At 36.8% G+C, this 14,055-nt stretch overlaps 4 protein-coding genes across 30 annotated transcripts; 1 reads left to right on the plus strand and 3 right to left on the minus strand.

The window, feature by feature from the left end:
* Positions 1-2,729: 2,729 nt before the first annotated feature.
* Positions 2,730-6,124, plus strand: LOC108818834 (uncharacterized). 27 transcript variants are annotated; one of them, XR_008937891.1, is made up of 7 exons: positions 2,731-2,899; positions 3,518-3,933; positions 4,023-4,637; positions 5,159-5,281; positions 5,370-5,417; positions 5,687-5,755; positions 5,820-6,124. XR_008937891.1 is itself a non-coding variant. In XM_056992614.1 (4 exons), the coding sequence occupies exons 2-4, from the start codon at positions 3,541-3,543 to the stop codon at positions 4,922-4,924; spliced, it is 1,065 nt and encodes a 354-aa protein (XP_056848594.1). In that variant the 5' UTR covers positions 2,730-2,899; positions 3,518-3,540; the 3' UTR covers positions 4,925-4,962. The 27 variants fall into 27 exon arrangements, 3 of the variants coding, with proteins under 3 accessions (XP_056848594.1, XP_018447280.1, XP_018447279.1); XR_008937892.1 differs by having other exon boundaries at positions 5,693-5,755; XR_008937895.1 differs by having other exon boundaries at positions 5,159-5,259.
* A 374-nt stretch (positions 6,125-6,498) lies between these two features.
* LOC108819418 (cytochrome b-c1 complex subunit 7-1, mitochondrial) lies at positions 6,499-7,790 on the minus strand. The gene is made up of 4 exons (XM_018592451.2): positions 7,623-7,790; positions 7,315-7,472; positions 7,134-7,181; positions 6,499-6,805 (listed from the first exon to the last, which is right to left on the minus strand). The coding sequence occupies exons 1-4, from the start codon at positions 7,714-7,716 to the stop codon at positions 6,737-6,739; spliced, it is 369 nt and encodes a 122-aa protein (XP_018447953.1). The 5' UTR covers positions 7,717-7,790; the 3' UTR covers positions 6,499-6,736.
* A 381-nt stretch (positions 7,791-8,171) lies between these two features.
* LOC108822712 (serine hydroxymethyltransferase 3, chloroplastic) lies at positions 8,172-11,239 on the minus strand. Its single transcript, XM_018595857.2, has 11 exons — positions 11,083-11,239; positions 10,613-10,842; positions 10,329-10,524; positions 10,075-10,249; positions 9,886-10,003; positions 9,579-9,814; positions 9,397-9,501; positions 9,238-9,324; positions 9,025-9,132; positions 8,840-8,912; positions 8,172-8,688 (listed from the first exon to the last, which is right to left on the minus strand). The coding sequence occupies exons 2-11, from the start codon at positions 10,827-10,829 to the stop codon at positions 8,414-8,416; spliced, it is 1,590 nt and encodes a 529-aa protein (XP_018451359.1). The 5' UTR covers positions 10,830-10,842; positions 11,083-11,239; the 3' UTR covers positions 8,172-8,413.
* Positions 11,240-11,456: 217 nt separating this feature from the next.
* Positions 11,457-13,324, minus strand: LOC108822713 (V-type proton ATPase subunit c''2). Its single transcript, XM_018595858.2, has 4 exons — positions 13,069-13,324; positions 12,916-12,993; positions 11,988-12,158; positions 11,457-11,880 (listed from the first exon to the last, which is right to left on the minus strand). Exons 1-4 carry the CDS (start codon positions 13,185-13,187, stop codon positions 11,715-11,717), a joined length of 534 nt encoding a protein of 177 aa, XP_018451360.1. The 5' UTR covers positions 13,188-13,324; the 3' UTR covers positions 11,457-11,714.
* Between the last annotated feature and the right edge of the window lie 731 nt (positions 13,325-14,055).

A 14,055-nucleotide genomic window follows, 5' to 3' on the forward strand; every position in this document is an offset into this window, starting at 1 on the left:
AGAAGGTTTTGTAGTTTTAAACAAAACTTAGAAACATTAGTTGTTGGAGGAACCCACTGAGTGAGAGTACATATGATTATGATTGTTTTTCTTTCCACCTATATGCACTGGTTTTGTAAGGATCATGGGAAACCGGTTAAGCATGGTTCTCCAATTTTGACCTCACTGGAGGGTTCAATTGATTGATATTGGTAGTTGAACAAATATAAACTTGAGTTTAGGCCTTTTCTAAACACTTTATTGGGGCTTTGTGGGGGAAATTGTGGTCATTTAGTTACAGTTTACCGGCCTTTTCAATACAAGAATACAACTAAGTAGTAACTTGTAATTCTCTAAACCCAAAATCACATCATAAAATATTTCTTGATAATGAAATATCTAAACTTTATTTATAGTGGTTTCCAGTTAAACTATCATTTAATGTAGCACTGGCTATTGAACGGTTCGGGTTAGTTGGATTATTCGGATTGGGGTGTTTTGGAGGTACACTTAGGAACTTGTATACTTTGGATCGGATCAGTTGAGTTGGATACGGGTTGATTTCTATCTATTATGAAACCCAAACTAGAACCAAATTACATAAGATTCGAATTTGGTTTCGTGTTTTAAACAAACAAGGCAAAAAAAAGACTGAATCTTGAGTTAAACGGTAAAACCAAAAGATATTTTGAGTTTTAAAAAACAATTTTGTTTAAATAAGATTTTTAGATATACTGTTACTTTAGAATGAAATATAACAAATATCTTTAAGTAATTATATTCTAGGTATTCGATTGTTCTTAGTTTGGTTCTGATTCGAGTTTTCAGGTTTAGAAAAAAATAGAAAAAGTTTATATTTTTGTGAATTTCGGTTTCGGTTTTTGGGTTTGGATTTTGGATGTAATGTTGATGCCTACTTGGTTGTCTGGTCCATTACTCAAATTGCCCGTTAATAGTTATTCATACATTGACTGACTGTAAATGTTCAATGCTACCCATAAGAGACGAGTCTAGTCTTCTTTGCTTTTGTCTGTTAAGTTAACGAAGCCATAACAGAATATGATGGCTTTAAGGTATGAGTTTGGTGTTGGACTCTTACTTACGTCTCTTTACAATTATCATTGTTTAGATTATAGTTGAACGAAAAAAAATATTATCTCGAACTTTGAAATTATTCTTAAGCAACTTGAAAAGAGGGATGAAGAGAATGTTTACGTCGTCGATAACCTCCTACTTCGGATATTCCTAACACGTTAACCTACCCCATTTGAGAAGCATGTTTACGTCCCTTCCAGTTTACATTTTGTAATTAAATAGTTTATTTTCCCTTGTTAATGAAATGTATGACTTCGGGTCTATCAAAGCTTTCCTCATGGATTTTTTGTTTTGTTTTTCCATCCCTTACAAGATTATTTATTTACTTGATATTTGATAAATAATGTGAAAAGTTTCAAAATCTTCATTTTATTATAGGTGTTTTCGCATATGTTATGATTTTTATGACCTGTTAAAAAGTAGTCAGTAAAAGTCACGCATCAGATTCAAATCTCATCTATATATAGCCGACTTTTTTTTTTATCAATATTCATAATGAAATTGAAAATATTGAAATTGGAACTATTCATAATTTGCAACATACCTTCTACCAAGTTTCAAACAAAATCAAAAAATTATATTTTCTATAATATAAGACTCGAATGGTGGTTGAAACTCCAAACTAAACCACAAAGCTTAACGTTTTCATATTGAAATTCAAATTATGATACGCTATACAACGATTAACTGCACAACTAATCTCTAGGTTACTATATATCCAGCAAAACAAAGTCGTTGACATTCAAGTCAGAGTGCTGGAGGTACAATTTTTAGGAATGAGTCGAAACTGAGAAGGAATATATAAGTACGGAAGGTATATATCAAAAACATATTAGAGATTGGAGTGAAGATTCAATTTCGGTGAATAAAATGACTGATCAAAGTCTGTATCAGATTCAGATAGTATATTATAGATTCTTTCATTGTGTGATGAGGATATTTATGAAGATCACATTACCCTGATTCGTATATCAAACCGTCGTGTTGTAAAACATAGTTGGTAGCTTCTAAAGTAGGTATGTAACAGGTGGTTCTCCACAATGTAAAAAACATCATCTTAATAGTTGTGTTAACTAATTTGGTATTATACGTTTTCCACGTAAATTTTGCATTGACCAAATCTTAAAATTCACTAAATATATGAGCATCATTATTGCAAGTTCCTTAAGGTTTGGTCCTTAATACACATATATGTATATGTATATATTATATATGCGTATATAATTGTTTGTTAAGGACTTTACGGAAACCAAAACCGTTTGGTTATTAATTAAGGAACTTTCGGTTTCGGTTTCCGTAAAATCTTTAACAAACAATTATATACGCATATATAATATATACATATACATATATGTGTATTAAGAACCAAATCTTAAGGAACTTGCAATAATCATGCTCTGTACACCATAGACATCAATTTGTGCAAAACAAAGATTTTATTAAACAACATATTGTAAGCTGACTTGATTAAACCACATATTGTCATATTGATTGATATAATATGTTGAAGCTGCCTTTAAACGCGTATCTAAAACTCAAGAACACAATTAACGCGCGTGAGCACGCTCTAAGCAAGCGAGTGAGAGACATAATTAAACGTATGGGTTGTCTCCTATTTCTGGTTTACAGAAATAAACTTAAAACCCACGTCACCAAAAACAAAAACAAGAAAAGAAATATAAATTTCGTAACGCCCAATCTTCTTTCCATATCTACATTACTCGAAACCCTAATCCCCAATTCCTCTTCCAATATTTCAATGACAATCATCTGAGAAAAAAACATCAAATTACGAAAAAACTTCCTCATCCAAACATTCCGAAAGGTGATGATGATCTCTTGCTCGATTTTTCTATCTTTCTGTTGTTTAATTTCGATGTTAGTGTTCATCCCTTGATCGAGATTATTCTCTAGTTTTATTTCATTTTACGGTTCCTTGTTTGGAACTAAGTTTGAACTGATCTTGATTTATTTTTTGTATCTCATGTGATTGATGATTGATCGCGATTCTGTTTGGTTTCTTTTGATTCTCTGCTTACGAATGATTCATCTTAATTTGATTCCTGATTAATTACGTAAAGAAAAAAAAATACGTTTTAAGCAGAGTTTTATTTGAAATCTGTGTTACTGAACGTTGATCAGGAACTAACGGTTAAGATTGTGTCTTTTCAACATTCTAAATGATGTATATGATCTGATCTTCTGCTATCTGAAGAATTAATGTTGAACTTTGAATTGATCTTAATTTGATTCGGATTCCTGTGTTTCTTGATTATTACATCAAGCAAATATGGGTTTTTTTTTGGAACCTTTGTTTTGAAATCGGTGTTGCTTAGCTTTGGTCAATGTAGAAACTGTTTAAGATAGTGTCTTTTCAACATTCTAAAGAATGTTTTGATTTTAAATTAGCGCTAATATACGGATCTTTTGTTTTCTTTTGCAGTTATTAAAGTGGACTTAGTTATCATGAGATTCAAAAAAGGAAGTAGAGTCGAGGTATTTAGCAGCAAAGAGGCACCTTACGGTGCGTGGCGATGTGCTGAGATTATTTCTGGTAATGGACATACCTACAGTGTTAGATACTTCTCTTTCAACGAGGATGCAGTGGTGGAGAGAGCTCCAAGGAAGATGATTAGGCCTTGTCCTCCTCAAGTGGATGTAGTGGAGCGATGGAAGAGTGGTGACCTGGTGGAAGTTCTTGATGATTTCTCCTGGAAAGCTGCCACTGTTCGAGAAGAGCTATCCGGAAAGTACTATGTGGTTCGGTTGCTTGGGATGACCGCAGAGTTTACGTTTCACAAAGCCAACGTCAGGGTTCGTCAGTCGTGGCAAGATGAGAGATGGGTTGCAATTGGAAAGGTAATTTTCGTTTGTATAATGTTATGTTCTCACTTTGCATATTATATTATGCGATACTTTGACTGAACTGTCTTGTAATAATTTTTCAGGTGTCAGGTTCTGGGAAGTCATCCACACTCACTGGACCAGACCTACATCGGAAGCTACAACCCCAAATGAATAGTGTTGTCTCTCCTAGAGTATTGAAGAGGCCGTTACCTCACAACTGGTCTGAGTGTGCTGAATCAGACACAGGAAACCTTAAGAAGATACGATCACTGGAAGCTTCCTCTAAGAATCCCCAAACTGGTTGCTTTCAAATGGTCAGGGTAAGGTCAAAAGGTTTTAGCGAGAGTGTTGCTGCAGGAAGATCAGTTGCTGATGATTGTTACGATAGCGATGCATGCTCAGTTGGTAGTTGTAGCGCCACTAGTTATGATGGGAGTAACATGCGACCTTGTATGCCAGATGGCTCTAGACGTCAGCAGGAGGGAGACTCATGTAGCAGCGATGCTGAATCTTATTGCGGCGTTGAGGAAGAAGCAAGGCGGAAGCATTATTTGGTGGGGGATGGAGCAAGAAGTTCATGTAGGTCTGAGCTATATACTTACCGCAGTACTTTGGGGGACTTGTTCGCTTCTGGTCCGCTAAGTTGGGAACAAGAAACGTCATTAACTGATCTCCGTCTTTCCCTTAATATATCAGATGATGAACATTTGATGGAGGTAAGAAATTTGATATCTGCTGGTACACGCAGTCAATTTTGCTAGTATCAATCAGAATTTATTCTTTTTTCTTTTTGTCCCTGAAAGGTGGAATCAATTGTCATATATTGTTCTTTTCCAGAGGATTTGATAAGTGTATAGACAGCAGAATATAAGTGTGTACTGAAACTCTGATTAGAGTGAAAAGTTCTGAGGTTCATTATGGTTGTTCTTTTCTACTGCTATGTCAGATTACCGTTAGCTTCCTTTATTGTAATTCGTGGAGAAATAAAGCAAAGTTCATGTAATACATACTCTTGAGGTATCATATTTTTAAGGGCTGTTCTATGCTGCTTTATTCATGTATATTCTTTGATAATGAATGTGGTGATTCTTGACCTCATCTTGTTACTTGTGACAATCTTGTTACTTGTGACAAGATGGGTCAATCGTATTTTTCTTGTCAGTATGAGTAATATGTGGAAGTTCGTTCAGTGCATATCCAAACTTGTGTCTGATCTATTTAGTGCTTCTACTTGTAGCTCTATGAAGTGTGTTGCATAGCGATGTGAGTCTCCTAGTCATCATCCCTCTGGAGCAGTATTGGCCTTGTTTATGACATGCAGACCTTTTGCTTTTAGAGGTCTGCCTTGGCCATCTAAATGGTGTAATATCATACCTGTTCTCCCTCAGAGCATAACTGACTTTTTTATTTGATTTTGTCGCTATCTTTATTATGTTGGTTTGTTTCAGGTGTCCTGGAGCTTTGTCCACAGGGCTTCAAAGCTGTGCTTTTAGCAGGTTTCCTTAGGTTTATTTATACTGTGATTGGATATATATATATTAATATATATATAGTCAAGATCGAGTAAATTCTCCTTTGCGTTCTAGTTTATTCGTTACATCTCGCTGTTCCTTCTTTTGGTATTGTCTCTGCTTTACTTGTTTCAATAGAACTGCTTGAAGTAGATGCTACCGTGTCTGATTATCATTACCTGTCTAAGCAATTCTGCTATATCACAAACTGCTGTTCGAGTTATGTTGGTTCTTTTTGTTTGTTATTACCAAAGGAATAGTCCTTTGAAGCCCATTCTTCATTCTTTTGGGGAATAAGCGTTGTGGCATGGTGAGAGAGAGAGGTAAGAGTTAAATCGCTGAGCAGGGTTACTGTGGTCTTGATTCCTTATTCTGATTTGTTCGCAGACTTGCTTTCAGAATAAGGAATCAACATATTGTCTGGATGAGTACATTCAATGTGTTAGACTTGATCGAGATATCTTCGGACTCGAAGGAAAGAAATGTTTGCATTCTCTGCTTAGTTAGTCTGCCTTGTGGAAATTCTCCAAGCTCACTCTTCAGTTTTCTCCAGCAAAGCGTGTTGTTTACATGACATGACAGTATGAAGTTCCAAAGCCGATTTTATTTATATTTTCACAGATGTACAAAATATTTCTCTGATCTGTTGTCGTTGTCCACATAAATTCAAACTAAAATATTGTCTTCACTAATTTCTTCCCCATTTAATAAAAAAACCGAGTTTCAAACTTCAACTATACCTTCTAATGTAAAAACTTACTGTATTTTCATGGCCACTTAAAAGATACTCACGTAAATGAGAGCAAACTAAAGAGATAGTTAACTAAAGAAGGCCTGAATCTATCAAAGACTTGTGTCCCCCAGTCAACATGATACATTTATTGGGTAACTGTAATATAAATGATTTATATCCTTTGACAATATATATACTGTACATTTATCTTGTTTTTGAAATCCCCAAGCTTCATATCCCAAGTTCGATATGCTCCAAATGGCAAATTAAAACTCATAATATGTATGTGGATGTCTTTCACTGTTTATAACAACGAAGCAAACTGCAAAAAAATGAAAACCAGACTTGTGTTTCGATTTTATTCAAACCAGCAAACATGAAAATGTAACAACAGACGAGTAATATATCCCAGGTTTAGAGAAACTATTACAAGACTTATGCATTTTAAGAGAGTAAATAGCTCAGGTTCAGAATATGATTTCGAAAATATAAATGTCATCCATTTGGAGATGAGTTTTATGCAGAGAAGAAGAGTTGATCATCATCATAAGAAAAGGGTGGGAAAATATGCTCAAGGAAGAGTGCGCTGGTAGAGTGGTAAAGCTCCCAAGGCTTCACGTTCCTTTCTTTCTCTCTCAACCTGCAAAAACAAAGAAAAGTGATGATTGACGACGACAGTGAATAAATAAAGATGATGATCCATGTTTTAAAGAGAAGCTACAGTAGACAACTTGTAAGTACTATCAACAGTATTCTTTCTGATACATGACGTAATATGTAAACAGAAGATCAGAACAACAACTTGCTTCAAATAACAAAGGAAAAAAAATGCATCCCATAGTCTTAATCATAGCAAGGAAACAACTTTTTCAAGAATGCTAATGTACCACTAAACTTCTTGTCACACCTACACGCAAAAAGGAATATATAAATTTTTTTTAAAAAAAAAAACATCAAAAGAGACTTACGAGAGCCAGCATCTCCTGAAGGTAGCTACGGAATGGAGTCTGCAACGCCTGTATATATAAAATAACAAACCTCAACATTCAAAAGTATTTAACATTCAACAATACACATCAGCAACATAATAGTATATATATTGCAGACTCAATTATCAATCAAAGATTCGCTGCTAACAAAGACCAATACCTGAAGTTCCTCGGAAAGATACTCGTGCTTCATGGAGAGATCCATGGCACGCTTGAGACGCTGGTTACGAGCGTCGACGACCTCCCTGGGCAATCTGTTCAGGGCCTCTTTGATGTCCATGTGGTAATACTGATCGTACGTGTCGTCGTACCTCAGACCTGAATCACTCGAACCAAAAAACACATACGCACGGATCAGAACGAGAATCAACAAAAAACAGATATCAATCCTGAGCAAAATACAGAGTTCTCATTTGCACAACGAAATCGAGATTTGAGAAATTAGGGTTTTTCGGAAAGAGATCTGACCGTATCTACGGAGGCGAGTGGAGACGGCTTTCATGTGCATACGAGCGAGGAAGTTCTTCTTTGGGTCGAGGAAGGTTTTTAGAAACGAAGACATCTTCTCTCTATCTCTCTCTTCACCGATTTGCGCAACGAAGCTGCTAGTCTTCGATATCTGGGAGAGACATAAGAAGGGCAAATTTACAACGACAGAAGCGACGTCGTTTTACTGGAGTTTTATTTGGGCCTGTAATGGGCGATTTTGAATGGGTCATTCGTCTGAGCAAGAAAGAGTTTAACCAAAATTTTCAAATGATAAACGACGTCGTTCACTTATGGTTGGTTTAGGATAAACCGGTTGTGCTTAGTTTAGCATTTTCGATTATAAACGACGTGGTGGTAGGATATTTGGTTTATGAATAAACCGGTTGTCTTAGTAGACTGAATTATATTTGGTTTAGTTAGGTGGGTTTGTGTACCAATTGATATTCTTTTCTTCCTCAAACTGATATAGTGATATTAATATTTACATCGGTGAAATACATTTGTGACCTTTGATATAAAGATATCAGATCTTGGGAAATGAAATCTCATATAGTGGTGGAGAGTACAAACCTCCCATAGTGTAACCGAAGGAGGATATCCACAAGATTCAAACGCAAAATTTACTCTAATAAGTTTAAATTTTTGAAGAAAAAAAGGAAACTTGGGACACAGGCAAGCTAAAGGAGCTAATTAAACCCTAGAAGATAAAGGTTAATGATAGGTAATAAAAGGTACAACAAGACGCCGACTGTGTTTTGTTTTCAATCATTTCAAACTCCAGGAATGGGGAAACGGGAGGTGAAGGATTCGACTCTATCCTTGAGGCTCTCCACTCTCTCTCTCAATGGGAACTCAGGAGATGTCACCAACTTGGTGAATTCTCCAAGCTTTGTTCCCGAAACTAGCTTCTTTGCTTCCATCGTTATCTCCACTCCTTCCTTGATCAAGTCAGCAACCACCACAAAGTCCTTCTCTGACAATCCTCTTGTCGTCATTGCAGGTGTTCCTATCCTTATTCCCCCTGGAACCAACGCACTTTTGTCCCCTGTTTTCACATTTTCACCGTCACACAAGTCAACAATGGTTGCCCACTAATCTGATCATAGGTGAAAATCCAATCCCTTATTTAAGTAAAGGACTAGCATCTTTTCAAATGGGAAAAAAAAAACAGAGAATAAGGGAAGAGGCTCTCTCACCAGGGACAGAGTTCTTGTTGAGTGTAATAGATGCCATGTCTAAGATTTTCTCAACCCTTGCACCATCCATGCCCTAACCATACCAAAGCATATATTGATTGATAAATGATTCTCTGATTTGAGAAAAAAAGAGCCTATTGCACATGGGGGCAAATTGCAATCAATAGAGTCTGTAAAGAACTTACCAATGGTCTAAGATCAACGAGCACCAAGTGATTATCGCTGCCACCAGAAACCAGCTTAAACCCGAGTTCAACCAATCGGTTAGCTAGAGACCTACAATTAGCCACAACCTAAACAGAGCAACAAACGATTCTTGCAAGTTAATTTTTTTTTTAACTCTACCAGGTGCAGAAGAAGAACTTAACGATCAAAGTTAAAAGGGGAGTGAGTAGTACTCTTTTCTGGTAAGCCTTGAACTCTGGCGACTGTGCATGTTTCAAGCAGACTGCTAATCCTCCAATTGTGTGGTTATGAGGGCCACCCTAGAAACATACAACAACAAAAGAAACTTTTAATCACACTTCAAAACAAAAGGAAAGGTGAAATTTCTCAACCTGCAAACCAGGGAAGACAGCATTGTTAATGGCAGATTCAAGTTCAACCCCATTAACTGGATCCTTCTTGAAGAAGATCATGCCACCTCTCGGACCTCTCAAAGACTGAAACGGAAAAAGTATCAGATTTTTGTATTAAATTCTTATGGAAATTATATATTCAAATTCAAGAACATACATACCTTGTGAGTGGTTGTTGTAACAATATCACAATACTCAAAAGGATCAGCTAGCACAGAAGCAGCCACAAGCCCACTGATGTGAGCCATATCCATCATCAGGAAAGCACCAACTGAGTCTGCAATCTTTCTCATGCGAGGATAGTCGAAATCTCGGCTGTACGCACTAGCTCCTGCAATGATAAGCTTTGGTCGGAAGAGTAGAGCAGTTTTCTCGAGCATATCATAGTCCACAATGCCTGCTCAAAATACTCAAAACATCAGAAAACAGACTCGTAAAGAAGCAGTTGCAAGAGAGACCCTATACCACCTGTTGATTCATCAAGTCGATAAGGCATGGACTCAAAGTATATTGAAGTTCCAGAAACACGTCTTTTGGCAGTCATGAAGCCATGTGATAGATGTCCACCATGAGGTAAATCCAAACCCTAAACAAACCAAGTAACATTCAACACGAGAAAAGATGAGGCGAAGAGTGCAAAACAATCATTTCACTAACCATGATCCGATCATGAGGCTTAAGAATGGCGGTGTAGACAGCAAAGTTTGCAGGTGAACCAGACAAGGGCTGAACATTAACCCCCCATTTGGTGGAATCTAAGCGGAAGGTTGCTAAAGCACGGTTCTGGCAAAGCGTTTCCAACTGATCGATGAACTCATTGCCACCATAATACCTGTGAGAGGGACATGGACATCAGCAGCAAAAGGGTAATAACAAAAGAGGGAAACAACAAAACTCGCTTCTTACATTACCTTTTACCAGGAAGGCCCTCGGAATACTTGTTGGTAAGGCATGATCCAACCGTCTCCATAACAGCTCGAGAAGTGAAATTCTCGGATGCAATAAGCTCCAAGCTCCTGAACTGTCTGTTTTTCTCCTTGGTGATAATCTCATCGACCTCTGGATCCACTTCACGACGACCATAGTCCTCGAATGGGATCTCGTTGCCTAAAACATCAGCAACAAGCACACATGGAATGAATAACTATTTTGTTCTTCACATAATCAAAAAAAGTGAAAGATATAACTGTCTTACTGGTAGTCTCCACATCAGGTACAGAGACTGAAGAGGCTCTCCTTTCAAAGACCAAGCTTTTTCTCAGAAACAAAGAAGGGCAAGGTCTAGGGAAACTGAGCTTCAGTTGCTGAGAGAATTTGGTAACAGGGGAGATTACTGGGGCAAAGACAGGTCCTTGAACCCTTACAGGTTGCTGAAGAGACCCCATTGAAGTACCTCCACAACAAGCTTGCATCCTTTCGCTACTTCTACACAACACACACAAATTCAATTGTAATAGGTATACAACATACATACAGACAGACAGACAGGCTAGTTGCCAGAAGAAATCAATTCGACAGAGAAAAAGCTGAAAGACTCAAACTTTATGGACGAAATCAGACAACGAAGTGGTGAAACTTATCATATTATCAGCTCCTGGTCCAAAAGGAATCGAACTATAGAACCCAGCAAAGAAAAAGAGGAAAACGACAAAAAAAAACACTCACCGAGATGAGCTCGATACGATGGATAAACTGAATCGTGAAAATGTGAAGGAAGACGAATATGGAAACTAAACGCTGTAGCAGATGGTGACACGACGTACATATATATATGTAGGGTTTACACAAAGCCAACAAAACAAAACAAAACAAAACAATAAAAGCTCAAGGTTCCAGGAACAAGACAGCCACCGAGAAACAATACCGATAAACGACGTCGTCGTCTATGATGTTTGGTTCTTGATAAACCGGCTTTTCTTAGTTACCAATTTGTATAGACTGGTTTAACCGGTTTAGTTGGGCGGGTTCGTGTACCAACTGCAGGAGATCTTAACAAGCCCATGAATACTAGAAACAGAACGGTATAGAGAAGAAGCATATTAACTGAATAGAACTTTCAATTCCAAAAAGAGTCATACAGTATATACAAACTCTTGTCTTTGATTAAAAGAGAATACAAACAAGAAGAGGTTCTCCAAAGAGACTTATTACAAAGTATTAAAAAAAAAATCAGGGATACAAAGAAGTTCTCAGTTCTTACACTGGTTTTTTCTCTAGACATGAAAGTATCCATATAACAATGAAGATAATCAAGAAACCATCTTCTTTCCAGAGTTTCAGACACGGTTGTATGCTCTCTATTTGGTCGGCCATGTAGCTTGTGCGGACATAATGATCCCAACAATAACTCCAAACAACCCGAGAGCGCTTCCGAAGATCTCAATCACAAGAATCTTCACAAACAGTGTGGAGTTCTGAGCATCTGACAATGCGCAACTGCTTCCAATGATTCCTACACATAACCTGCAAGGCGTGGACCTCGATTACATATCTGGAAAAATGGAATCCCATAGGCCATAACCAAGATTGCAAGGAAGGAAAAAGGGGAAGAGCATGAAGATATTACTGACCCGCATACAAGGTTGGCGAATCCAACAATGATTCCAGAAGCGAAGATTGCATATCCAGCTCTAAGAGACTCGGCGTCATACATCTTTGATGATGGGACACTCTCCAACTTCGTCTGCAGAATGATTGCAACAATAACGCCATATATAGCTACAGCTTCGCAAAAGATTACACTGTGACAAGAAGAAAAAGAAAGAAGAACAAATGCCTGGTCATTTCATAGTTCCAGCATCAAAGTCTGTTAGCCTAAAGTTAACGAATCAAATTACAGTCCAAGTTAAGCATTCCCCAATATAAACCTTCTGATCAAAATATGGTTCAGAAATGGGTTGTGGACCTGTGGTAGTGTCATTGTTATTACAGAGCATCTTAGTCCAAGGCTATAGCTATGTAACAACAGATCAAATTTCAAAAAAAAAACTAATCCCAATTAAAAGCATTCCTTAATTCTACCATTTAGAGAGAATTAGCATTCCTTAATACTGTCATTTAGAGTCAAATATTCTCTACTCAATATGGTAAAAGAGATCCAAGAACCAAGGAGGGGACTGGCAATGGCACCAAAGATTATATCATCATTATCTTCTCATTTGACATGTTTCTGCTGAGAAAATGCGTTGAAAGAAATTTGTTTATCATCGCATCCAATGCTTGAACCCCCCCAGAAAAGCCAGAGCTTTCACACTATCTATGCACCAAATTTATCAGCCCTACTAACCAGATGAGATCATGGGTTTTCACATTTTTTTCTAACTACAAAATCAAAAGTCAACTACTTTTCTTCTTCATGTGATGAAACATAGCATTTGAAATATCCAAGGAAACGAACATGAATCAGCTGTTCTTTCAATGAACCCTTCCCCAACATTTAACACCAAAAGAACCACGAAACTAATTAAAAAGCTTCAACTTTTCTTTTTTTAAATGTACCTGATGAGATTCTTTGAAGTGATACGAGGAGCTTCAATGGCCGCACCGATCAAACTACTTCCGGTGATGTAAATCCCCCTTTTTAAAATCAAACAAAGCAAAATTAGATTTGGTGAATCTCAAAGGAGGAGGAGAAGAAGTTTAGGATTTTACCAGGCGGCGCCGAGGACGGAGACGCCGATCGAGATGGCGATTCCGATTGCGGAGAAAGTGTACGGCGAGATCCTTACCAACGCTGCTCCCCACGAGCTCGCATCTACCATTCCAGACATTCTATCTCTCTCTCTCTCTCTCTCTCTCTCTCTTTCTCTCGCTCGCTTATTGGCAATGGATACGATCTGTCTCTCTGTGTAGGAGGAGGAGAAATTATTCAGGGCCTTGTGATCTGAAGATGATTCAGGAATTGAAAACCACGCGCTCGTGGATGCACGTGGGTGATATAAGAAAGAAAGAAAGAACTTACGACGACGTCTTAAGTTAGTGTCTTCGTTAGTTTGGGCCTCTTTATGAATATTAGTAGCCCAGTAGGAATATTATCTATTGGGCCTTGTTTTCCTATCGCATTCTTAACCATGTTGATTGTTTACAGATTCTAAATTAGTTTTTGGTTTTTGTTTTTGGAAAAACCCAATTTTTAGACAATCAAGATTTTAAACAAATAGATTCCCTACATTTTAGGGAAACTGGTTTCTGAAAATAACTGTCATTTTCTACATAAAAACCAAAATCCAAGTTTGTTTCTTTTATAGTTTACGATGGGTTTTTGACTTTTTCTGTTTTTTTTTTAATTAAAATTTTGTTACATATATGCACTAACATAGGAAACAATAAATAAAAATACCAACTACTATAAACAAATAAGTTTTAGCAAAAAGAGTCTGCTTAAAATACATAATAAAAGAATAATTACTATTAAAAACATACTGTTAAATCTATCTTATTAAAACAGAAACATTCTATTGGACCTAACATTTATTTTGTAAATTTTTAAATTAAATACACATTTATACTTTATAGTTAAACTTATATTAAATCATTAATATTTTTTTCTTTATACTACTATCTATGTTTCCAAATAATATATTTATTTCTTTATACTACTATCAATGTTTCCAAACAATATATTTTTATACTACTATC

The sequence above is a fragment of the Raphanus sativus genome, chromosome 8 (genome assembly GCF_000801105.2).
Source record: "Raphanus sativus cultivar WK10039 chromosome 8, ASM80110v3, whole genome shotgun sequence".
Classification (NCBI taxonomy): Eukaryota; Viridiplantae; Streptophyta; class Magnoliopsida; order Brassicales; family Brassicaceae; genus Raphanus; species Raphanus sativus.